The following is a 27,617-nucleotide window of genomic DNA, read 5'->3' as shown; positions in this document are numbered from 1 at the left end:
TATTTTCATTGTTACTTATTATTTTCCAGGGGATAATATCTTCCTGCCATTTAGTGACCGTTACAACTCGGCTGATGCTTCTATAATAAAGACCCGTACATGGTATACCGAGGTTAATTGATGTGAACTTGTAGTTTGAAAAGTAAATCAAATTTGACACAAAGTTTGCTATTGGGTACCAGTAGCTGTGCTTATTTTCAGGCCTCATGAGTCTTTTTCTACTGTTCATCTAATTTTAGGGCTGTACTGATAAAATGCACATTTTATTTAAAGTCCAGAAGTCCTGACATGGTTTACGCTATATAGTCAGAACCAAATTCAAGTTGAAGTTTTATGATCCTGCACGTGTTCTTTTTTGAGTTAGTAGTTACACATTGTGTGCATCTATACTTCCAGTGTTGTTTTAGTAGTGGCTCTGCCCAGTGATTCTGCAACAGTGATAGTGAATGGTCATCACAACTTTTATTGGTGGGGAGAGGCGGTGTGTGCCCCTTGCTGCCTTGTCAAACACTCGTGCACAAATGTACACGGGCCATCATTCAAGAAAAATAAACACGGACCCATAGATTAAATTAATTAGTCTGTAAACTACCTATTTGAGACCATTAGCTACACAGTGCAATTCGCTCAGATTGAGTCGATTGCTGTGGTTATAAAGCACTACCAGTACGAGACCAGTAGCTACGTAGTTCGATTCACTCACATAGGGTCTGTTGCTGCGGTTACAGTGCACTGCCTGTTTGAGACCAGGCTGCACAGTCCAATTTTCATGCAGCAGGACACAAGTTTTGCTGCAGACTGCCAATCGCTCTAATGCCAAGAGAGAATTCTATGCATATGTGCTTACATGTATGCACAGGGCTCTGCCCCTGGTAAATTTTGAACGATTAAACAGCATGAGTAGCAGCATTCACTTTCTAAAAATGTTTTAAGTTTATAAAGTGCCTGGGCACTTTTTGAACCAGTTATTTTTCATGTGGTGTTAGCCTCCAGTGTGAGAAGGCCTCCACAGGAGGGTTTTACACCATTGCTTTTGACTGCCAGATTGGGACCTGACTTGGAGTTTTTGCTGTTACTTCTGTGTCTCCATTTTGAAGTGATGGAAAAGTGGCAGATTACTACATCTTGTGATGGGGTAGATTGCAGTGGTCTATGGAAGGAGAGCATTTTATGTTTTTCTTGTATTCTTGTGACCATTTCTATTTACTCATCTTATTGCACTGACTGAATGGGATATTTCATAATGATCACAATGATAAATACCAGTTGCAATAGGGATATCCAAACATTTTACTTTAATGGGCCACTTAGCTGTGCTTCATGCACCCCCAAGGACCACATATAAAGAATTTCAGTACAAAGTATCAAATTCAGAAGTACACCTAAAAGAACCTCTCACCCTCATTCCAGGCTAAGTTACAAACTAACTGCTTCAATTTGGCATGACTGTTTGAATGTTTTGCTCTGTTCCGTGAGAAAGCTGCATTAGGTTTCGTGGGTCAGATGGACATGGCCACACGTTACTCACAGTCCGTAATTTAGACACCTCTGATTTACAAAAAAATAATATGCAAGTATCTCCAGCAATGACTTCACTCCTCACCCCTGCATCGGTACCGTTCCCCAAGGATCTATTCTTAACCCCTTCCTCTGCCTGCTGCCCCTTGGTGATATCATCTGCAGGCATGGGGTCAGCTTCCACATGTGTGCAGATGACACCCAGCTCTACCTCTCCACCACCTATCTTGACCTCTCCACTGCCTTTGTTGTCAGACTGCTTGTCTGACATACAGTCTCGGATGAGCCGCAGTTTCTTCCAAATGAATATTGATAAGACTGAAGCTATTGTCTTCGCCCCTACCACAAACTTTGTACCCTTGCCGCTGATTCCATCCTCCTGCAGGCTACTTTCTCAGGCAGAGCCAGACTGCTCACAACCTTGACATCCTATTTAACCCTGAGCAGAGCTTCCCACCCCATACAAAGATTGCCTATTTCCACCTCCGTAACATTGTACACCTCCACCCTGACTCATGCTTAAGACTGTAGAAGCTTATTATGTAATGACCTATGGGGCTCGATTTTAAACCGGAACTGCGGGCGCGTGGGGGTAGGGGGGTGCTGAAGAAAATCGCGATTTCCAGGAGCGGGCACAAATCCCGGCTCCAAAACACCTAAGAACGTGCACGACCCAGAGTCATCTGGGTGCGCGCACCGTTCCTGAACCCGGAAGTGCCGGCAATTAAAGCCGGAGGGATGATATTTAAACAAGGAATTCAAGTACTTGAAATGTACATGAATCTAATTAAGAGTGAAGGCAAGCGATTTTGCCAGCCTCAGCGTGTTTCCCATGCTGTGTTTCAGCCGGCAGCCATTTGGACATTTAAATCCCTGTTTGACAGATGGGGATAAAAGGTGAGTTATTCCAGCAGTTTGTCAGTTCTCTCAGACAAACCTTTGGCTGGGAGATCTTTGTGTTTATACTGAGAATTCTTGGTTTCCCCTCAAAATTGTTCTGCTTACTTATATTCACCAACTTTTCGGACCCCCTCAAACTGACACCATCAGGATGGAGGGCGCGATGCTGCATTCACCACTACATCCGAGGACGAGCAACATCACCATCCTCGCCAGGCACGGCGTGCACCTCCGCCACTTGGAGCTCCACAACACAGTGCTGCGCCACAGGCACCTGCACAGGAGTACAGAGGAGAACAAGGAGCACAAAGGGAACGACGTCACAGGAGGCACTATCCTCGTCAGAGGGTCTACAGACCCAGGCTTAACTTCCTGGACCTATCTGAGGAGCAGTGCATACGGAGGCTGAGAGTGAGTCGCCAGGTGGTCGCAGACGTCTGCAGCCTCCTTCATGCCGAGCTACTCCCGGCTGAGCCTGGCGGCATCTCATTACCCATCGCAGTTATAGTGATCGCTGTCCTCAACTTCTTCGCCTCCGGATCGTTCCAGGGTACCAACGGTGACATCGCCGGGGCCTCTCAGTCGTCTGCACACAAGTGCATAAGGCAGGTTAGCGACGGCTTGTTTCGCAGAGCCTCGCAATACGTCAACTTTCCCATGGACGACCTCAGCCAGACGGAGAGGGCAGTGGGATTCCTCTCTTTGGCTGGCTTCCCACCTGTACAGGGTGCAATCAATTACACGCATTTAGCAATCTGAGCACCTCCACATGAGCCAGGACTATTCATCAACAGAAAACTCCATCAACGCTCAGCTCATTTGTGATCACCGCAAAAGATTCCTTCACATATGCGCCAGATTCCCTGGCAGCTGCCATGAATTGTTCATTCTGAGAGAGCCCAACATCCAGGGCTTCTTCCAAGCACCAAACACCCTGGCTGGCTCCTCGGGGACAATGGATACCCCCTGCACACGTGGCTCATGACACCTCTGAGGAATCCCATCAGCAAGCAACAGCGTCAATACACCGACAGCCACATCGTCACCAGGTCTGTAATTGAACATGTGATAGGACTGCTGGAGATGTGATTTTGGTGCCTTGATCGTTCTGGGGGAGCATTTCAATACGCACCAGCGAGAGTGGGTCGCATTATAGTAGTGTGTTGTGTCCTGCACAACATGGCGCAACAGAGAGGGATACCGGTTGATGAGACCCCATGCCCTCATCCACCAGCCACATCTGCCATCCACATTGGGGGGAGGAGAAGGAGGAGGAGGACGAACCCATGGGCAGAGCAGTGGATCACCTGGCTGCTCATGAGGCCAGGGAGTCACTCATATGTGAACGGTTCTCGTATGATCAGAAAGTGAGAAGAGTCCAGTCCTCACACCACCTGGAAAGACCAGCGCCAACATCAGCCCCCACCCCCCCCCCCCCCCACCCAACCCAGCATAAGTCCTGCAACTACACATATATCCACTGTAAAGTGACCCACTGGGTGGCATCAAGTGTCGCCGTTCATGGTAAAGCACATGAAAGGGCGCTATCACAAAAAACAGTCAAGAATGGGCATGACATGGTAGTAGTGGTGAGAATGATAACATTTAATGTGACTTTAATAAAAACTAAATATAAATGAAAAACATGACAGTCTGTCAGACACCCTTGTCCATACCCTTCGTGATCACAAATCCTTAGCCTTTCTCTTCCTACCGCTTCTACGTGGTGCATCCCCTGTGACTGCAGCAGAGGTCGTGGCAGGTTGCTCATGTCCATGGCCGGATTGCTTAGATGCTTTTGGCCTAAGCTCTCTGGGTTTTGGAGCCCTGGAGGGCCGCGCCAAAGACTGCTCCACCTGCACCTGTGATGGGGCTGACTTGGCCACCTGAGAGGAGGCAGCATTGCGGGTATTGGTTGAGAGGGGGCAGTGGGTGAGATGTGGGAGCGCTCTGAGTGGCGTCCCCACTTCCATGTCACCTTTCAACATCATCCCTCTCCTGGACCAGGCCCACATCACTCCTACCACGCTGCTAGAGAACAGTTTGGAGGACAAGTATGATGCCTTGGAAGCCCAGTTGTAAAGTTTCTGTCTGCCTGTTTAAGGCGGCAGAATGTTGTTCACCGTGAGTCTGAACGGCCATTGTGAGGGCCTGAATGGACTCATTTGTGAGCTGTGTTTGAAGCTCAACGGAGGCTAGCCTTCTCTCCATCACAGACATTCCCGCACTTACCTGTGACACTATCTCAGACATTTCAGTAGTTACATACGACACTATCTCAGACAGTTGCTCACATCCCTGTGACATTATTTCAGAGTTTCCATCTTGTACCTGTGTCACCATTCCACTAATGCAGGAGTTGGACTCCTCCATTCTCTGCGCTGTTGTGGAGAGTGTGCATGGCACCAGTTCCAGTACCTCGCAAATGTGCTGCTGTCCCTCGATCATTCTCCTTTTAAGGGATGGCCCCCGGGGGTTCAGCATCTGCGCTCAGCTTAGCAGAGCCTGAAGAGGAGTGCGCCCACCGATGCAGACTCTCCACAGCTGCCCCTGCCACCAGTGTCTGCTCGTGCTCACTTGTGTGTGGTGATTCACCAGGTGCCAACCCAACTAACTGACTACTAGGACCCACTGAGGTGTGAGTATCTGCGCTGGTGGATGGCTCGCTAAGACGTGACGGTGCGCCTTCAGAGACCGGGAGCTGCTCTGAGGAATCGCCCTCTGCCATCACTGTGGTCGTTGAAGGGCCTGTGAGAGAACAGAAGGCGATATTAAGCATCATCACAGATGAGTCATGTTGCGATGAGCATACTGAGGTGTTCAACATGCCAAGCACTGTTAACATCAATTCGTGTTGTGTGTGATGAATGTTAAAGTTATGTCACCAGACGTGGTGTCCCCGACGGACAGAATGTCGAGGGTGTGGCTGATCTGCAGAGACTCCTCCTCCATGTCTGTGAGGACCACTACTTGTTGTGGTCCCCCTCCAGTCCTCGCCCTCTCGCGTGCATTTTGCGCTCTCTTCTAGAAGGGGAGAAAGTACAGACGTGTGAGTGATGGTGAAGTGGTCAGCCGATTAATGCATTGCTTTGAGTGAGGCTGACCGTGAAAGAGGTGCATCAGAGGGTGAATATTAGAAAGAGACATCACATTGGATCAGGATTGGGGTGAGTGGTAGTGGTGGGGTGACAAATGGGGAGGTGAGGAAGTGCTGAGGAAGTGCAGGTAAGTTGAGGATGAGCCTTAAGTGGGTTTGCGGAGTGATGTGATGGAGTAGTCTTGGCAGTGCAGAATGAGTTGGAGGGGTTAGTTGATGTGCACCAAGGAATGCAGGAGAATCAGTAAGTGTACTCACTTTTGCTGACCTAGTTAGGTCATTGAAGCGCTTCCTGCACTGGACCCAGGTGCGGGAGATGTTGCTGCTACTGGTGACCTCCTCTGCCACCTCGAGCCAGGCCTCCTTGGTGGCAGAGGCAGGCCGCTTCCTCCTGTCGGCCAGGTAAAATAGTTCCCTCCTCCTCCTCACCCCAGCCAGTAGCAGCTGAAGTGAGGCATCGCTGAATCTGCTCCATTGGGTCTTCTTGCTCTTTGCTCCAATAAAATCCATTGGAGCAATGGCCCTTTAAATCCAGATGCTCCAGCTGACAGCCTGACATGCGGTTGGGCAGTCCACCCACTGCACAGCTTTTGGACAGCAAACCCGGAAACAAGGTTAAGGGGCACCAATTAAGTCGCAATCGTGTGGGTAACAGTAAGTTTTTATTATTCGGGTTTGCCGCGCCCCCATTGACCCCCCCCCCTCCCAACCCCCTGCTGCCCTTTTAAAATCGAGCCCATGGTGTGTGAAAGTGGTTTGGAGATGTCAATTAGCAGTTACTCTAAAACTGGAAAATCTTTATAATGCTGCAAAACAACAATTTGAAGAAAGCTCTGCTGTACACATTTGAAGAAATTTGGGATGGCGTTGGGGACTCTGTAACTGCACTTTTGAGAGTAATTTCACAAAGAGAGAAATGCAACAACTCCCAAAAGTATAATAAAGAAAAAATACTCTGCATATATCTGAATCACAGGTCCTAAATTCAATGCAATGACAGGTGCTAAATTCAATGCGAAGTGACATATAACTGATGGGTTTGGGTGAAAAAACCATGGTTGAATGCACAGGCATCCAATAATACAAATGCTTTGCAATGTGACCTAATAGGAACTTATCAGTTCCATCCATCAGAAATAATAGTCTGCGTGCTTGTGCAACAACATCCCACATTTACACATCTATATCAATGTGCAGAAAGGACCATTTATAAATAGAAAAAGTGTTCCCGTTGTTTTATCCTTGGGTATGTATTCATGTAAAATACATTAGGGATAAAATTCCTATCTTTGCTAATTTTAGTGAAAATGTAGATGTAAATAAAAAGTGAGGAAGGATAGCTGGAAAGTGCTAACAGCAACATTTAACCTTGTGCTGACCATTCGTATTGCTCCAAAACTGGAATAAAGAATCTTACCAAAAATTAGTAAAAAAGCTAGCTTTATTTGTCAACAGCCATGTTAAGGTCGTTAGCAATTCTAATGAATTAATCTGCACTTTTATATAAAAATGAAAGACATCACATCATTTAAATTTTAAGTAGGTTCATTTTTAAATGTTGTATAGGGTTGTAAAACGAGCTTTAATTGTTCAGTGACACATGGGCCGATATTTTACACTGGTGTGAAATTGGGGTGCATTTTCAGAGTGGTAGTCTTCCACCCACCACAAAGATGCACCTCTGATCCCCGCCATTTTTCTGGACTTTAGGTGACCGGCCTTACCGAGGACTCTGCCTGTAGGGAGGGCAAGGAGAAAGAATGGCCGTAGCAAGCCTTGGAGGCCTACTATAGCATATATATTGCCAGAGCCATAGTTTGTGCTTTCACCCTCTCTATGATCAATTGCATAGGCATTCTGGTTTTTAAAATTTAATTCCATCCTCCCCCCACCTCCCCCCATCAAATGATGGAAAATAGGCAGATCAGTGGATGTATTGTAAGTCACCTGTCACTTCAAGTGGGAAGTGGGAGGAGCACATCTCTGACCCATTCCTTGACTCATTTCCCACTCCCGCTCATCCTAGTTCTGGCAAAAAGTTGGTGGAAGGAGGGTGGAACACCCTGGCCATTAATTCGATCCATCAGCTTCTAAACTACTCCTTCTGCATCATTCACTTTTTTGATTGAATTTGTTTTGGAATCCCTGGAATACCCAGGTTTCAAATCCATATTTTAATACTTCTAACTATGGCACATAGAAATTTAATTTGACATTTTATACAATATAAATATTTGAAAAGGAAGAATATAAAAGAATAGGGAAAAGGCAAAGGAATTTGATCAGAATACAGCAGTTAGCACTGGCACAGGCATGATGGTCGAATGGCCTCCTTCTGTAATTTTGTATGATTCTATGGTTTATTTTGTCACTTTGGGACCTTATTACATTTTTTAAAAAAGTTGGGTTAATTTTATATTCTGAATATGCACAGAACTTTTATTTGCCGTTGTTACTATGCAAATGCATTTTTATTAATAAAAAACATACTGATTTATATTTGAAATACCAGTAAAGTATTTTTGCTTTCATTGTTTAAGATAGTTTCTTGTATTTGGGCAATGCTAATCTTATTTAAGTACTAGTTAATCTCCTGTGATGTTGCACACTGGTGGTCAAAACTAAGTGCAGTCTTTAGGTCAAACAGGGTTAGTGGGTAGGGGATAATTGAGTTGACCCAGGAAGGGGGAAGGAGGCAGACAGGTGGAATAAGATGAGGCGGAGAAGTGAGGAGGAGGGGGAAAGAGGTAGGAGAGGAAGGGGCAGGCTCATAATCTATCTATTCTTTCAAGAGGTAGAGAACTCCAGTGGGGGTGAATCCATTTCCAATTTTTATGCCTAATTGTGGGGGAGGGGTGGGTAAGGTTATGGTTTTCTCTATTTGATCAGTGAGGGGAGAAGGTTGACATGTATTTGTGACAGTTTAACAAAGTTTCTGTTCCATGGGGGGAGTTTGGTTGTTTTCCACTGCTGGAGGAGGGACAGAATATCCTGGCTTCCAGTTTAGTCTTTGTTTTCAGTTGTGACATTTCTGTTCAGTGGGGAAGAGATGGGGGTTGGGGGGAGTTCGATGGAGTCCAGCTGATTGTGTTCACTTTCATGGTGAGGGTGCCTCCCTTTTTTTGTCCGGAGACCTGTTCATAATCCTTCTGCCCATCCAGCTTGTGATGTTACTGCCTGTGCTTTCCATCAAGTAGCTGACATCCAGTAATCATTTTTGGGGAGGCTGTTTGCAATCATCATGGGAGACGGCCACGATAAGTGCACAGTGGGGATGGAGGCAGTGGCAGTCGATGAGCAGAATGGGGGCTGGTGTTTGAAGGTGTTTTACCCTTTGCCAGTTTAATTTAGATTATACCCATTTTTAAATGGCTCATCTATGGGAATGCTATTTGGCAGCTGCTGCTTTTTCACTTAATGCATGCTTCACCTTCCAATTTTAAATACGGTTGTTAGTCGCTCAATTGATATTTTCAGAAATGTTCCATTAGATTTTTGGGTGTGGCGTTTATTTCCAATTTTCAACATATTATAACTTGTGGGGCCATCTTCGGAAGATTTGTGGAGGTGCTTTAACAGCTGTGCCTTTGCTTTTGCACACTTCTTTTCATTCAGACAATATAGCTTTCACATTTGGACCTCAAATGTTCTTTTAAGGTACTTCTGCTCAATTTGCTGGTATCTGGGAGGTAACAAATGCACATTTTTAGAAAGGAGCACCAGCTGATTGTTGTGGGTTAGGTAGTGGCTGGCATGTAACATTAGATGGCAGCTTAATGTTTTCAATCTGTCACGTAATGTTACCTCAACAGAACCACCCACTGGTGCAGTACATGAGGCCATTTTCCATTTTTGGCATATGAAAGATTTGCAATATACTTTGTCACACACGTGTCCAGCCATCAGTCAGGGGAGGGGTCTGCTCTGCTCCCCCACTTGTGGGTTGCTTTTGGCAAATCACTTTTTTGCAGGGATAGCACTTTCATCTCCTTTCCCACTGAGTAGCAGCAGGAACACAACATGGTTTACCAATTTTGCCATACTGCAGTAAAGGGAATTATTGATCGCACCCATGTGGCCATCTCAGCAGTAGGTTTCTGCTTCTCTTCTGGCACCACTACTTGCTCTTCCTTATCTGTGCACTGTGACTCATCCAGTACTACCTCCCCAAGCACACCATCTGTATCCTCCAGGATGTGTGCAGCTATGCTGGTGTTTGCAAACATTAATGATTGTAATACAGGGTGCTGTGAGATGCCTGCTTGTTCTGACTCACTGGCAGCACTGGCAGGCTGCCCTTCCAGACCTATGGTAACGGAAAAGAAACATATATTAGAATGCTGGCTCTAAGAGATAGGGCTCGATTTTAGCGTCGGGTTTCCTGCGGGTTTCCAGCGGGGGGGCCCCGAAAATCCCGATATTTGGTCACGTGACCGGATCGCGCCGCGATCCCGACCACTTCCGGGTTCCCCGATGACGTGCGGGGCTGCGTGCGTGGCCCCCGTTGGTGGGAATCCCGCAGGCAATTAAAGCCAGCGGGGTTCCACTTGAGAGTACTTACCTTGCTTGTTGAGGTCATTTAATGAGCTGAATCAGCTGTCAGAAGAGGAAGTGTGGGATTTTACCTTCATCGCAGAGTGCTTCACACACTGGGGGAAACAGTCTCTCTCCAACCAGGCGTGTTGCAGCCAGCAGCCTGTGGCAGGTGACAAGGTGCACTCCACGGGGGAGAGCCCTCACCCACGCAGGAGGCCACCGCGTCACATAGGGCAACCCCTGCCCCCCACCACCCCCCACCAAGCCAGAGGACAGACCGACACAAAACTGCAGCCCCAGTCCGGGGAACCACCCACCTACCCTGCACAACCCCTCAGACCAACACCTGCTAGATGGGTGGTGCGTGGACACCCTCGGAGGACGAACAGCATGACCAGCCCCAGCAGCCTCACAGTCCACGCTGTCCGCCGCAGAGAAGTGGAGCCCCCCAACACGGTGTTGTTGCACGCCCACCTGCACAGCAGGAGGGAGGGCTACCGCAGAGAGAGACGCATCGCGGCGGGCACTACCCTCGCCACAGGGCCCACAGACCGAGGCGCAGCTCCCTGGACCTCTCCGAGCAGCAGTGCACACGGAGCGCAGATTCACTCGACATGTAGTCATGGAGATCTGCAGGCTCTTTCATGCCGAGCTGCTCCTGGCTGGCCCCAGCACCAACTGCCTACCTGTCGCTGTCAAAGTCACCACTGCCCTCCACAACCTCTCCTCCGCATCCTTCCAGGGTGCAGCCGGGTACACCGCCGATGTCTCTCAGTCGTCTGCGCGGAAGAGCCCTGCAAATACACCTGCACCTACTCTGCAGTAACACGATGGGTGGCATCAGTGGTGGGTCCTCATAGTGATACCCAGGAGCGGGCATTATTGGACACAACGGACAGGATTCGCGGAGACATGGCAGTGGTGGTGCCAATATAATGTGTGATGTTTGTTGCTCTGAAATTCAATATAGGTAACACCCATGGCAAACCCTCAGACACCCTTGTGCACCCCCTTCATGCTCACGACACGTTTGCCTTACGCTGCCTACTGCACATATGTGATGCATGCCCTGTGGCTGCAGCACAGGTGGTGGCAGGTTGAGTGAGGCTGGCCGTGAGGGAGATGCACGAGAGGGTGAGTATGGGATGGAGCCGTGAGATTGTATGAGGATTGGGTTGCGTGTTAGTGGCAGGATGAGTACTGGCGAGGTGAGTAGGTGGAGGTAAGATGAGGATGGGGTTTGAGTGGGTATGAAGGGTGATGTGACAGAGTAGTGTTGGCGGTGCCGAAGGAGATGTGGGGTGGGGGCAGTGTTGTGGCAGACGGAGTGTAGGGGAAAGACTTCGTGTTCTCACTGTGGCTGACCTACTGCGGTCATTGCAGCGCCTCCTGCACTGTATGCAGGTGGGCGATATGTTGGTGGCGCAGGTGATCCCCTCTGCCACCTTGAGCCAGGCCTTCTTGGTGGCAGAGGCAGGCTGCTTCCTCCCGCCCGCCGGGGGGAAGATCTCTGTCCTCCCCCTCCTCCTCACCCCATCTATTGATACCTGGAGTGAGGCATCATTAAACTGGGAGCAGCCTTCCCCCTGGGCTGCTCCATGCTGTAATTTGTTCCATTGGTTGCAACATCTGTCATTGGAGGACTGCCCCTTTAACTAGAGAGCCTCCAGCTGACAGATTGTACTGCGCATGCGCAGCCCGCCCGACGCGCAGACCAGCGGCGCGGACCCCGGAGGAGCAGGTAATTGATTCCTATTAGTGTGTTGCCTGCTACGATCGCGCGGGCAACCCACTAATTTCGCCGAGCGTGTTGACCACGCTCCCGAAACCCAACCCGCCGGAAACCCGCAGGCCTGGCAAAATCGAGCCCATACCTTCTATCAGAGGCTGCATTGCAAGATACTTTATGTGATTTTTTTTTTGTGGTTATGGGTTGCATGTAGACCTGCATGTCAGTGACTGAGAAGGGGTACAAGACATAACAAAGTGCAGGATGGTATTAGCCCTGAGCCTCTGGCTTTACTTTCCCTTAATCCTTTGATGCTTCCATAGGGAAGAATATCTAATTTTGGCACTTCAATGGGAATAAAGGACGTGTAATTTTGGGACCTAACTCTTGTTCAAGAAAACCCAGTCATAATGCATGTGGAATTTAACAGCCAGCTAAAGCCAGAACCGTTGTGTTGTGCCTGTTCCGATTCAGTATTACAAGTTTTGTCAGTTACAGACTTGAAAGCTAATTCAAACTTAAACAACCTTGTATTTGACAGTTCCTTTTTGAATTTGAGAAATCAAATATTCAAAATTCAGGTTATGGTAACTGTTATCTAATATATAAAAACAAATTGTTCTGTTTAATTTGGGGGCAGTTGGAAAATCTCACGAGAGGAGTCAGTTCAAACATCAGAGAAGGTGCAGTTTTTATCCTAGTCTGTGGTTTGCCAGCTATATTTTTCATTCTGAAAACAACACAGACAAACACTGTGAGTACAGTCTGTTAGCAATAAACAACAACAACTTGCATTCATTTAGCATTCTATCAGAAACGTACAACAAAAGCCTGATTATGTTGCATAAGCATGCAACATCTGATGTTTGTGTACCTTTTCTCCCCTGAGGAATTATAACTACCTATTCCAAATATTTAGTGGAGCAGCTTTCTCGTATCTGATACAAACAGGGCATTTTACAAGAATTCAGTTCACGAGGCCCAAGTCTATCACTGGACATCTGGGTCTTTGCTTAAAAGAGATTTAAATAGAACTATTGGAAATCCCTCTTTCCAACAGGGAAGTGGTTGAATATTGTGGTTGATGCAGTTAGTTTGGAAAAACTTAGTTAGAACCTTCCTGGAAGATGCTCATTTCAGCAAGATGGAGCAGAGCCATAAACTACATTTATGACTCCCCTGGAGCCCATGAGCTCCTTTTACTAATAAAGTTAATGGTTCCCATATCATAGAAAAAGGAAGTGGGAAACATAAAGAGGAGAAGGAATAGAAATACTGAACTAGACAGATTTTCCTGCTTTAAAGCAACTTTAACACTGAGACATATTTTTACAAAATAACTCATTAATTAATGTAAAGTGTTTCTGGTGTACGAGAACGGACTGGCTTCTGATAAACACACCATGCAAATTTCAGGAAGTAAGGATACCTTAAAAATTAATTTGTCCGGATAATACCATTCAGACACTGTGCAATGGTCTGACATTCTTTTGTCCAATATTTTAAGAGGTGTCAACCATTCATTTAAAATGTGAAATTAGCAGATAAAAAATGTCATACGAATGTGTTAAGGGTTTATGTGCTAATATTGCAAACGTTAATTTCCAGATTAATTTCTTCAGTGTCTTATTCTTATATGCTACTGTACAATTCTTGTGTATTAGTGTGGGTTTCATAACCTGAGCCTTAAAAGGCATCAATATCAGAGTAATTTCTCATTTTGACTTGTATATTTTTTGGTCCATACGATTTTACTAAAGCACTCTCAAACCAAGGTAGGAGGAATTTACATTGTATAGGTAAAAATACAAAAATTGGCATTTTGTAGGATTGATTTGCTTGTGAATTAGACTTGGAAAAATGTCACAAAATCCAGATACAAAAATGAAATGGATTCAGGTTTTTTCTGACAGCTAATGTGAAATAGATACAATGGAATTTTTTGGCAGTGGAACAATAGCAAAGACATCACAGCTACCAGGGAGAAACTAAAATATAACAATCCTTAGATGCATTTGGAGGAAACACCTCAGCTTTGAGCATTTCTGAATTTCATCTTTTGGCAATATTGGTTTCAGAACATGCAGACTATATTACCCACAGATGCCAGAAGTTCAGCCAAACTATAAGAAGATTTCTTCATCACCGTGGGGTTTACTCTTAAGACAGCTGTACAACTGTAAATCATCTGTTTTAGTTTTTTGTGCTAGCGAAGGTTGTAACCGAGAGTGAAGACTTAGGTTCAAGTTTGTTCATTATATATTTCAGTTGAAAGGGGAAATTTACCTGGGTTTGTACCCAGGCAAACTGGATCGCTTTGATGCAGCAAACATCAGAGAATTGGACAGGTCAGAGTGCACCCTATAGGGTGTTCCTAATTCATGTCACAGGTCACGTGATGCGCCATGTTGGCATACAGGTAGAAATTGTTTTGTTGTTGCTATCCAAATGTTGCCCAGTCAAAACAAATGACCTTGAATTGAACCAACTTTAGAAAGGTCACAGTCTACTAACTCAATTAAAATAATTCTATTTCAGATTTATAAAAAGGAACACAAGACAAATATTAAGTGGCTGAGGAGGACACACACACTTTATTGGTCACATTCCTGTCAATTACTACATGAAAGAAACCCCTTCCAACTGCTTTGTTTGCTGGGGAAATAGAACACACATTTGATTGTGCGTTTGGGATTAACATTGGTGTAAAAAGCACCCGATTAATGACAGAAATTTGTTTTCATCGGTCTAAGTTTTCGCTTTTTACTCTGTGATCATTTTCGAAGAGGTTCATTTTTTTTGTGTGTGGTGACATCCCCTCCCTGAATCTTTGTATTAACCTCCACAGATTCTGCACTGCACTCACTCTTTACCTTGTGCGCAGTCAAAACATTAAAGTCCAACAACCAGCGAAGACCTAAAACAATACTTGTGAAATTAGTTGCCCTGCTAATATTCTTGTCCATAACAATTAATGGCAGAATCCAGTGAGAGGGCCTGGAGTAAAATGAGATATTTCTCCCAAGTCTTTTTTTTATTAAAACATATATTAAGAGGATTTGATTGTCATTTCTTTGTGCCGAAACTTGAGTACACCGGGGGCAGGGGGAATATTCTTATGTAGTTGTTAGATTCCAGCATTGTATTGTGCTTCTTTTTATGAAATATTAACCCAACTTTGCACACAGATGCTAGCAGACCTACCGTGCACTTCCAGCATTTACTTGGAGATCGGGAGGAAAGATTTTTCTCTGTACCCTAGACATAGGAGGAATGGAAATCGTTGAAAAGCAAAACTGGAAATATTCGTCCTTTGCTGTTAGTTAAATTATTTTGGCTTTTTCAAATTATTTTAAGATACTTCTATGTGGATCCTCTCTTTAAAAATACTTGGTAGGAGAGATCAATCCTTTCCAAAGTCTAAATTAGTTGTAATATATTTCATTTCTTGCATTATATTAAAATAATAGAATATTTTCAGCGTCATTCTGTAGTTGTCCTACTGGTGGGAACCGGGCTGTCTAATTAATAGACAAACGAGTTGGATATTAATATTTTTTAATTACTAAAAGCAAGAGAACGTGCCAATATTTGTAAGTGCTGTATGTACTACAGTGAAAGTTAAAGGCAGAATGACCACATAAATAACCTTATAGTTATCACTCACAGCGGCTGTATCACATTATCCCTCCTTGACCACATATATCAGCATAAAACAAAAATGCAGCAAAGTGAAACGATACAGTTCAGAGCTAAAACACACCTTCAGAGGGAGGGGGAAAAGCATGATTTAAGCTCTTGGGTGGATTGGCAGATTTATCGCTAGCACGAAGGAAAACAAACAGCCTCATTACCTGAAGCCTCACTGGGATGTTTATTTGTGCTCCATCCACTTTGCTTTTGATACCAGGGACAAATACATCAGATTTGCTCCATTGCATTTGGCCCAGTCAGTGTATGCGTGAAAGAAAAATACTGTACAGTACCGACAGACAGCAACCATGCTTGTCATCCAACATGGCTCCCGGAAGTTACCGAATGACGTCATCAGGAACGCTGACCCATTTTCCTTCAGACACTACCTGATTTTCCAATATTGGCTGCGCCCAGGAAATCCAATGCAGATCTGAATGCTGACCAAAAAAAATCTCCCCAAAATATCATTACTTTAGGTTCATTTATCACCAGTACAAACTTTCACTCTCTTCTTGATCTAAGGTAGACAGACACAGACTAGATTAATCAATTATATTCAGACATTACCAAACAATAATGTATTTCTCAACCCATGCATGACCAGTCAAGCGGTAGAACAATGATAAAGATGTTTGTAATCAATGTCTCACACTGGGATTGTTTCATTGGCATGTCTATCCATTAACCCTAAAATTACACTGTGCGACTATTAGGCTACAAATACTTAACACATTCACGTGTAATTTGTTTGTCTTCTATTATAAGAGTCACTAACCGGTTCATTTTAAATGCGTGGAAGTGCAATGAGTCTTAATTTCAATATAGTAAGAATTTGGGGAAGAGGAAGGTGGTGTATTTGCAGCTTTGGCAAAACAGGGCAGGAAAGTTCAGAAAGACATTGACCACAATAGTGTTGGTAAAATGGAGTCATAAGATAGGTTGGAGTTTAGAGGTGAAAGAGGGATCACCCATCAGACAACAAGGTTTTTCTCGTATATTGTCCAAGAGAGGTGATTAGTATTGGCTCAAATTATGAGATACATGAGAAGCAGCTATATCTTCAAAGAATTGAAAGAAACAAGATTTTCATTGCCTCATTGAAAGACCTAAAAGAATTCACGATTTAGTAATTCAACCTTTGCACTGCAAGAGGACTGAGGACTGAGAGTTTTATGGGCATGTGATCTAAAGGAAGTGTAGCAATCAAATAGGCTCATTCTTTTGGTTCCTGGGTTTTCGACTGTTATCATGTTGGTATCTTCCAAATATAAACACTGACAAGGCATAAACTCTGAACTGGTATCCTTCAACCCTTTTGGAAATTAAAGATGCTGGTATGTTGTAGTGACTTCACTATACTCACTCAGCATTTCCAGTATTTCCAGCACTCATGATCTGGACTCTTCTGTTATCAGCTAGGCTGCTCTGATTATAACATATACAGCGCCTGCTTTCATCATAGCCCAGCAATAGCTGGTTAGAAACCGCTGAGGGACCCAGTGAATAGACTAAGCACTATTTCAAACAATCTCAGACACATACAAACAAGAGTTCTAATTACACCATGCATTTTAAACACTATTTCATATGATTTTGTATTTTTACCACAGAGCCACCCTACATGGGTCAAGTTCCTAATTGAAGCTGAAGGCAAACAGTTGATCATCGAACTTGAAAGAAATGAGTGAGTAGTTCTAATGTAGTCTGTGCTACAGATTGATGGTATATGAAACGCCTAGGGCAATAAGTGTGTTCTGCTTAATGATGCGTAGATTTTGGTAAACATTTTGTAACTCTAATGGTCCTATTTGAATTTAATATACTTTCAATTTAAATAAGCATCAACCAACACATTCTAAGATTCTGTTAAACATGTCAAGTAATATTGAACATTCATTAACATCATAAATAAAAGTTCAAACTTATTTACAGCTTTGTTTTTTATATTTGCCTTGTGATGAACGTGATGACAAGTCAGTGTATCTAATGACCCTGCTGCTTTTATTTTTGACGATTGAAACATGCAGCAATATTATTTATCATCAATCAAACATTTCCACCTTGGCAGAATTAGTACTATGCAGTAACTCTGTCTTTCCCTAATAAATCTGAACCTCAACATTTCAGTTAAACATTCTCAATGCTCAAGCTATGTTTGAGTGCTGACATCATGCTCCATTCTACAGTTGAAGATTACAGTTTTAACTCTAAGTCTGCCTCATGAGGATTATACAGACCTTAGTGTGCAGAACAAAATAATCATTTTTGGATTACATGACTACTAAAAAGAGACAAATTTTGGTGTTGGCAATATACGCATATGAGATGGAAACTGGTAAGTTATTTTGAAAAATTGCACATGGTGATTAATTTTGCAACTCTAGTATCTGCCATTACCAGAGGACGTCCCCATTTTTATCCCATGGGCACATTATGACTGCAGTTACATGAACAGAGAAAAATTTAGCCTCAGACCTTTGTCCCTGTGAGTCCCATACTACATTATACAATGAATCAGTTTGCTTAACGCCACTTCAGCAGCTAGTGAGGTCATCCTGAACAGCGATGATGAGTTTATCAAAGGCTGATTATTAACCAGGGTTCTATTGCCACTACAGAAAACAAAAACACACAGTAAACATTGCACTGGCGGAGACTGAGTTACTGTTCTATCCATTCACAAATGTGAAAGTGTTGTTCTTTCTAAGAAGACTAACAGTTACATTGCATCACTAAATAAAATATCCTCAGGTCCATTATTGCTGTTCAGGTTGGGTTTAAATTGTTCCAGCTCAAGTACCTGCCTGGCACATTTCTTTGTGATGTCATCCCAACTTACATAGATATAGATCACGTGGCTTTTATTTTTACAGTCGTGGGTTAGAATAATGCTTTAAAAGTAAATGTTATTGAGGATCACTAACCAGCAGGTGTCAAATGCTGTTGAATTCTACTTAATCCTATATTATACCACAAAATGCCCTTTTGTTTTATGCTTTCAGTTGCTACTATTGATTGCATACCAGATGGTCACCGTAAGATTTCTTTAATTTCACTTCCAACAAAACTACCAAAAATAAAGGGAATTCTATTGAGTTAACAAAACAATATTTGACCAGTTTATTCATACACTGTACGGTTAAAGCAGGTGACCGTTGTAATTTCATCCATGCCAGAATTCATTACATGAAAAACAAGCAATAGTGCTTTTCTTCAATAGGGAGGAGAGCTACAAAATAGATTTTTCCACTATACAATACCATAAGAGACTGAAATTTTACCTTGTCTATAATAACATTTTGATTGTTCATTTATAAGGTGTTACATTTGAGTATTTACATTTTTAAAGATATATTAGGGTAGAAATTCATTTTTGGGTGCACGGAGGGCGCAGGGTACAACCTCTGCACCCGAATGATGAGGCCCAAAGTGCCCCCAATATTGGGACTTGGGCCTCATTTCCACCAAGCCAGCGTGGCGTGAACAGCCAGCCGGCGAAGAGACAATGAAGGTCTTACTTGAGGGCCACTGCTAATGTCACAACAGCCCTCAGGTAAGTGAAGGTTTGGGGCAGAGAAACAGGCGTTAGGCCCATTATTGTCCTTTCCCAATATGGAAGGCGGCACACTTCTGGCTGGAAATGTGTGCATGCTTCCTTCCTGCCGTATTGGCGGCTTAGTAAGCCAGTTAGTGCTCAAAAAATGGGTGCTGGGTGGCCAAATTTATAGACTTATAGTTTATAGTATAGACTATACCCATTATCGTTATTAAAGAACTTTGCACTAAAATCATAGAATGGTACAGCACAGAAGGAGGGCATTTGGCCCATTGTGCCTGTGCTGGCCCTTTTATGGATGATTCTGCCCTCTTGGTCTATCAGTCTGTGGATCTATTATTACTGAAGGACATGTTTTAGCTAATGATATTACTATCACTTGTGTAGTTGCACTTCAGTATTGTATTTTCTTTAAAATTTATGTTTATCATGCTTTAAGCTCAAATTCATAACAATGCACTCTCTTTGCATCTGAATGATGAGAGTAATTTGAAAAAACAAACACTTGGGGGAGCTGAGTAAAATATTCGCATTTTAGAAAAAAAACAGTTGACAAGCTGGTATCTTGTAGCTTGACCCTAATGCTAGCTAATCAAAATAAACAAAACAATGTTTAAGTAAAGAAAGAATCAGCCTTCCTGGATACAATTACAACTGCAGCATGTCAGTGGAATGTCCAAAGCAGACTGGAGCAGTCGGTTCAATCAGTTATGTCCCCAATGCACCAAGCCAAGACCTAGAGTTAACACTGTTACTAGGCAATCAGCTGGTGACCAAGGAAGTGCTGCTCGACTGACCCTGCTCTGTCTGCAATTAATCATGTACTTGAATTAACTTTCTGCTCGCAGTATCCTACCAATAGTGTTGACGTTGTATTGCAGGGAGATGCATTTAAATTAAAACAGATTAATATATGTCAAATACTTCATATATATTTCAAGACTTCCATTTTCAGGGACAGCATCCATTTTGTCTGTTGTTCATCGGTTGCTCATCTTAACCATAAAAATTCAAGACCAACCAACATTGAACAATTTCACTTCAGTGTACTATTACAGTGGAGACATAGCAATGACAAGTTTTAATTAATATTTGGGAAATAAGACTGGAAGGCCAATTTATTGTCTTTTTAAACTGATAGCGTTTAATGTTACATTTTTCCACAATTGTTATTGAATTGAATGGTACCCGCCAAAATAAGTAGTAAAATTATGTTTTGGATTTAGTTCAATTTTGTTTCTGGGTTATTCAAATAGTAAGTATCCATGTCAACCTCCCTCCTGTCAATCATCACACTGTAGATTGTGGGGCTAGATCCAACAACAATTTATTCTGACGGCTCAGCAAGTTTATTCAGTAAGTAGTTGAGCCACACACACCAGGAAAATCCAAGATTCACACCTTGGTGTGACTTAGCCGATGTCAGTGGAAGAGTAGTAAGGATGCTATAATTGGCCTCTGTGTCCCCGAAAGAGGTCAACCAGGGTTCCTGCAACCAATTACTATCCAATGCGCCCTGTTGGAACATGTGCATGTGTAGATGTGGGATGAGGACAGGATTTGGTTTGGCTGTGATGCCCTGCAGTTGAATAGACTACTAACGCTCATTGTCAAAACTCATACATGCTTAAGAGTCATTTAAGTCAGTTAGATTTGTACCACAACAAAGAGTTAGTGGCCCAGAAATTCAGGCGCGCCTATACCGTATGACGTATTTCTGTCATTTGCATAGCGTTTGTGTACACTTGCCCATATTTGGGCAGATATACTCTATGCCTCTTGTCACTGCTGGTGGGAAATTGTGGAAGTGGCTGGGACAAGTGCAGGACCAGCAGAGTGGCTTGTATAAAAGTTTCCTACACATTCTTTTGGAGTTACACCAGCTCCCTGCAGGAAATCACGGCCCTTGTTTTTGTGATTAAGGTCCATAATATTACTTTTCTTTTGGCATTGCCACCTTTAATGTGTTCTTTACCTTGCACATCTCTAAAATATATCTGCACTGTAACTCAAAAGATGATAAATTAGGTCAAGGCAGTTACACAGCTCTATGGGGGTGAATTTTAACACATGAATGGGTAGGCTGGGGTGGGTGGGAAGGTAAAAATTGTAAAAAAATACAAAACCCGGCCCTAACCCACCCACTTCTGGTTTTCACGGAGGCGTGTTGAGGTTCAGGCGACCAACTGGCTCTCAGGAGGCGGATCAGTCAATGAAATCTTTTAAGGAGGCTGCGTGCCTTCATTTTAACAGCTTTTTTATTTATAACTTCTGGGGCCCGGGATCCCAGGCCTTCTGCTTAACGCCCAGAGCTTAAGAGGAGTGCTTCCATCAGGCCCAACAAGCCTACCTGCCGTGACCCCACATACGCGATCAGCCGACCCTCCGCCCCACAATCTCCGACCCACGATCTCCGACCCCCCGCCACAATCTCCGACCCCACCTACGATCTCCAACCTCCCCTTCATGATCTCTGACCTCCCCATGATCTCCGACCCCACCACCACAATCTCCGACCCCAGCCACGATCTCCAATTCCCCCCACGATCTCCAACCACCCCAACGTTCTCTGACACTACTCCCACGATCTCCGACCCATCTCCGACCTCCGACCGCCCCCCCCCCCCCCCTACAATCTCCAACCACTGTGGGAGGGATCAGAGATCATGAGGGTGGTTGGGGATCATCGGGGGGGGGGGGGTGGCGGGGGTCTTCGGGGGAGTCATCGGGGTTGGGGTCATTGGGGGGTCGGGGACCGGAGGGGTCGGAGATCTTGGGGTGGGTTGGAAATCATGGAGGTGGGGTTGGAGATCGTGGGGGGGTGGTTGGAGATCGTGGTGGGGGGTTGGAGATCATGGGCGGGTTCGGAGATCGTGGGGGGGGTGGCGGAGATCGATGAGGGTGGGGGTCGGCTGATCGCGTTTGTGGGGTTTCGGTAGGTAGGCTCGTTGGGCCTGGGGGAAGCATTCCTGCTCATTCTGGCCCACAAGCAGTGCAATTAAGGCACTTACCTACTGATCCGGGCCTTCTCACCTCCTCTTACGTGGCGTGAAGCAGAAGACCCGGGAATCCCGGCCCCCAGGAGTTAAAAATAAAAAAGCTGTAAAATTGGAGGCCCACAGCTTCCTTAAAAGCTTTCACTGACCAACCTGCCTCCTGACAGTGGGTTGGTTGCCTGCTCCTCAACCTGCCTCCGTTAAAACCGGAGTGGGCGGGTTGGGGTTGGGTTTTAGTTTTTTTACAATTTTTACCTTACCACCCGCCCCCAACCCACCCATTCGTGGTGTTAAAATTAACCCCAATGAATCTGATAAACCTGGGCTGAAATAGAATCACAAAAGGAGATCATTCGGCCCATCATATCTGTGCTGGCTCTTTGAAAGAGCTATCTAATTAGTCCCACTCCCCTGCTTTTTCCCAAAGCACTGCAAATTTTTCCTTTTCAAGTTTATATCCAAATCCCTTTTGAAATAATGTCTTAATCTTCAACAACACAGCTTACATAGTTTGTATATAATCCAAACTCTATGTGGTAAATTTTAACTCGGAGCTGGGATGAGGGTTGGGGTGGCGGGGTGGGGTGGGGGGAGGTGGCGGGAAGGAATTCCTGACGGGAAACCCGGACGTACCAATTTCCTGGACGTCCTTACGATTTTGTTGTAAAGACGTTTTTTTTGGTAGGTTGCCCACACGACAGGCCCCCCCCCCACGACTCCCCCTGACGACCGACCCCCCGATGACCGTTTCCCCCCCTCGATGACCGACCCCTCCTCCCCGACCCCCAGCCCACCAATCTTACACTTACCCACTGGCATCCGCTCCCTGGCTGTTTCTGACTGACGGCCAGCCTGTCAATATGGCTGGCCTGTCGAGCGGGAAACCTTCAAAAAAAATGGAAGACGTCCTTACTTCAAAATCATGAGGACGTCCGGGAAACCCGTATTTCCGGGTTTCCCGTCCAGAATTCCACTCCCCCCACCCCGCCCTCTTCCCAGGTCGGATTTTTTTTCATAAATGAGTGAAGTCTTCATCTACAACCTGAAGAAATTACAGCTAATGACCAGTCTAGATACACAAGCATGAATCTATGGGACATGTTGAAAAGACCTGTCTGATAATGAAAGCAAGTCAAAAATGCTTCAGAAATAACTTTTTATTATATTGTTTGCTTATATGTTTCATTTCCAGTAAGAACTGAAGTCTACCAGTGACAGAACTGTGTTTCTTCTGAATTCCATTTTGAAGATACTTTGTCAGTAATGCACAATTTGTATACTTAGAGCACTGACCCATTTTGTTTTTGTTAAAACTCACAAAATCAGGATCAAAAGGTGAGGTCAGCATGATAAATATAGAAAATGCATATTGCTGATATCAAATTCTGTTGTAAAAAGCATTTTCAACTAATCACCTCTTTATATAAAAAGGTGTCTTTAATATGGATTATGAACATTATTTTATAAATAGGGAAGATGTTTTGACATGCCATTCGCAGCTTTAAAACAACTGTATAAAAATATCTGCTGGTAGGGACGTATGTCATTTTCGCCTTGATGACGTCATAGGGCCGAGTCCAAACACCCCTTGACATTCAGTGGAATTACCACCGCCGAGTCCCCCATCATCAACATCCTGGGGGTCGCCATTGACTAAAAACTCAACTGGACCGGCCGCATAAATGCAGCGGCTACTAGAGCAGATATCCTGTGGCGAGTGGCTCACCTCCTGACTCCCCAAAGCCTCTCCACCATCTACAAGGCACAAGTCAGGAGTGTGATGAAATATTCTCCAGTTGCCCTGGATGAATACAGCTGCAACAACACTCAAGAAGCTCAATGCTATCCAGGACAACGCAGTCCGCTTGATTGGCAATCCATCCACCACCTTAAACATTCACTCCCTCCACTACCGGCGCACCATGGCTGCAGTGTGTACCATCTACAGGATGCACTGCAGCAACTCGCCAAGGCTTCTTCAACAGCACTTCCCAAACCTGTGACCCCTACCACCTAGACGGAAAGGGCAGCAGATGCATGGGAACACCATCATCTCCAGGTGCCCCTCCAAGTTACACATCATCCTGACTTGGATATATATCGCAGTTACTTCATCGTCACTGGGTCAAAACCCTGGAATTCCCGACCTAACAGCACTGTGGGAGTACCTTCACCACGTGTATTGCAGCGGTCCAAGAAGACAGCTCACCACCACATTCTCAAGGGCAGCTAGGGATGGGCAATAAATGCTGGCCTGGACTCTTCTCTGCAATCCTGCTTGAAATCGGGTCAGGGTCCCAGCTGTGTCAGAGGGGTGGGCGGCAGTACCACCCTATTGGAACACCGTCCCTGGGAGGATCATCTCAGCTATTACATTTCTGTCTTTTTTTTCTATATAAAGAGGTGATTAGTTGAAGTTAATATTCACTCCTGTGGCTCTCAGGGCATTTTATAATCATGTAGTCAACTGTTGAAAAGTGCTTGGTATTTCATCAGATTGTGATATGGATAAAGCTGAAGGTTCAGCCAGTGGTACAAGCAGAGCCTGCGGAGGCTTCAACATGAGCTCATGCTGTGGCACCACAGCAGATGGGCTTAAAAGGCAAAAGCTTTGGCACAAAATGGAAGCACCACATAATTTCGGAAAGTACAGTTCAATCAGAGCAGTTACTCAGCAGCCTTAGGATACAAACTGATGCAGAAGGTGGTGCTTGCAGCTAGGGCAAGTTGATGAAATGATGATATTCTTACAACAGATGATGCTGCAGCTTGATCTCACCAAGATTAGCTGATTTTTTTCTAGTTGTAAGTGTATTTTTCTAAATACTTAAATAAAAATAATGACCGCAATATTTACGGGGAGGTGGGGAGGGAGGGGGCGTGCCTGTCTGCGGAAGTACGGGAAAGGCAGAGGTTCTGCTGAATTTAACAGCGGGGGAGACAGCGGATGGCAGGGGGAGACATCATTTGGTGGGATGGGGGTGTGGGGGGTGTGTGGGCCGATTGCCAGGGAGGGTTGGCAATTCGCGGTAGGTTTGCTTGGGGGGCCGGTGGGGGGGAAGCACTCCTGCCCTTCCTGACGCACAAGCAGCGCGTGTCCTGCTGGATCCGGCAGTTCTCGTCTCCCTTCAGCTGCAGGGTTTCCCGAGCCCTGGGAAACCCGTGCTGCAGGCATTAAATTCAACTGGCTGCTAAAATCTGAGGTCCCGAGCCTCATTAACATATTATAATTACTGACCCTCCTCTCGAGCGGGTTACTTGCCTGACCCCCAACCCGCCCCGGTTAAACCAGATGTAGGCACTTTCGGGCAGGTTGGGGTCGGGTTTCCCACTTTTAAGAATTTAACCACCACCCCCCCATCCCTATCGCTGTCCCACCTCTCCTGGGGGGGTTAAAATTCCCCCCAATATTTCATATTGTAACAGACTTTATGTAATCTTCTTATCCTCATTAGAAAATCAGTTATACTCTTCAAAGAAGTGCCCTGAATTTGCCTCAGGTTTAGTACTGTATTATTACTATATAGTGAAAAACACTTATTATACTTACATATTTCACTTGTCATCAAACTAACACTAATCAATTGCCTATTCATGCCCATATGTTCCAGACCATTTAATGATGTAATAAAACCTGCATATTATCAGTTTTTCTTGGGATACAGTACCTTAACGTACCTCAATAAACTTGACATTCTCATCTAGTTTTCTTGTGAAGCCCTTGTTTCGTGAGTTAATGTCTTAACAATTAACAGTTTTTGATGTTTCTTCTCTTTATGTTTCCCTAATGTCCTCCTCGGGATAGATGGTGAGCCTTAGACAAAATCTGTACAGATGCCATCAATGCTACTTCTTAGCCAAATTGCTAAGCATGTTCAAACAGAGAAGGAAAGGATTTCTCTCAAGGTCATTTTCCTTATGTGCATTAGTCCCTGGCTGAGACTGGGACACTTGTCCTCTACAGGAAGTAAAGAGGCAGGGGTCATAATTATAAGCAGGACATGACTTAAGGTTCAACGTCTTTTTCTCATGTAGATTTGTAAATTCATGGAATATATGCTACCAAGCACGACTGCACAATCTGTGGAAGCTTTAAAGAAGGAAATGGATAAGTTGCTGATTAGGGAGGAAGGATACGCACTTGGCACTGGTCCAGATTAGTCTGTCTGGACCATAAATCCAGAGAAAAGACTTCAACTAGAATGAATTGAATTACCTATCTTTGTTCCTAAACTTACTTTGTTTGATATAGGGTATTCCAATTCTTGTATCCCAGTTGGAAGTCCAACACCTTGGTGCTGGATTCTTGAATGCTTGTTGACAAATGGAATTAAAGATAATTAATAAGAATCACAAAAAATATTCCTTTACCTGAACGTACACATATTTAAATTATATACAATTCTTCCTTTTGCAGTTCTGTCATATTGTTATATAACATTTTCTCAAATGTTTTTCTCTCAATCCTTTTATCTCTATAGTAAACATCTTTATTTTCCTTTATTCAGCCCTATAACTTGTTACTTACATCAGTATTTTGTTTGCACCTTGTTTCAATTCTTTCAGAAGCCTATAAAATATTATAAATTTAGCTGGTAACCAGGCTTATTGTTAAACTTGGATTGCACACAAATCAGTCAGTAGAGCATACTGCTATTTACTACAATATTATAATTAATATGAAGAATTAGTATTCAAATGGATGAAAGTGTTTGTATGAAATTCCTCTGTCCACTCTCTTAGTAAAGGCAGCTAAAATAGTTAACAAAGGAATTTTATACAGAAATATTAACCTATTCAGATGCTAATAGCAAATTGTGTACTTTTACCCCAGTGCTATTTTTTTCAGCTTATTTCACTTGACCAGCAAAGTTCTCGATAAGATCCACAACGTGACACCTTTACAATCCACTAAAACCCTAAAGTTTTGTCTGTTTTTTGGCACTATTGTTGAAATGCTTCAAGGTACCTTTAAAACAACAGCAACGTGGACTTATGTAGCACTCCTCTCATAAAAGAACATCTCAGGGTACTTTACAAGGGTGGACTCCAAACAAGAAAGGAGGAGTTTGTGGGGGGAGGGAAGGCAGGGAGGAAGGTAGCAATGCTAACTGGTCTTGGAAGAAGATCCTGGAGGGTAGAGGTGTAGTGACTGAAACGTTGGCTTCCAATGGTGGAAGGACATATTGGGAAAATAGCAGTAACCTGAGGGGGAGTTTTAACCCCCAAGAAAAGGGCGGGTTGGGGTCGGGTGGGAAGTAAAAATTGCATAAATTTGAAGCGCGACCGCAACCCGGCTCCAACGCGCTCAGGAGGCGGGTTGGTCAGTAAAATCTTTAAGGAGACTGCGTGCCTCCATTTTACCTAAATTTTAATTTTTAAGATGAAGGTCAGGTTTCCCGAACCGCAGGATTCCCAGCAAGTAAAAGGGGGCAAGAAGGGCCAGATCCATGAGGTAAGTGCACTTACAGCACTGTTTGTGGACCAGGAGGAGCAGGAGTGGTTCATCCAGCCCACCCCCCAAGCAAACCTCTTTACATACCCCATGATGTCCAACTCCCCCCCCCCCCCCCCCACGATATTCGACTT

At 44.4% G+C, this 27,617-nt stretch overlaps 1 protein-coding gene across 1 annotated transcript in view; it reads left to right on the top strand.

Annotated features, from left to right (window-relative positions):
* Positions 1–27,617, top strand: part of adam12 (ADAM metallopeptidase domain 12) — a 289,205-nt gene that overhangs the window by 35,591 nt on the left and 225,997 nt on the right. The window contains 1 exon segment of the mRNA XM_068002357.1: positions 17,087–17,160. Within this exon segment, the coding sequence (XP_067858458.1) occupies positions 17,087–17,160 (74 nt within the window).

The sequence above is a fragment of the Heptranchias perlo genome, chromosome 21 (assembly GCF_035084215.1).
Source record: "Heptranchias perlo isolate sHepPer1 chromosome 21, sHepPer1.hap1, whole genome shotgun sequence".
NCBI lineage: Eukaryota > Metazoa > Chordata > Chondrichthyes > Hexanchiformes > Hexanchidae > Heptranchias > Heptranchias perlo.
Note: the sequence above shows the minus strand (reverse complement) of the source record. Positions and strands in the feature narration are given on the sequence as shown.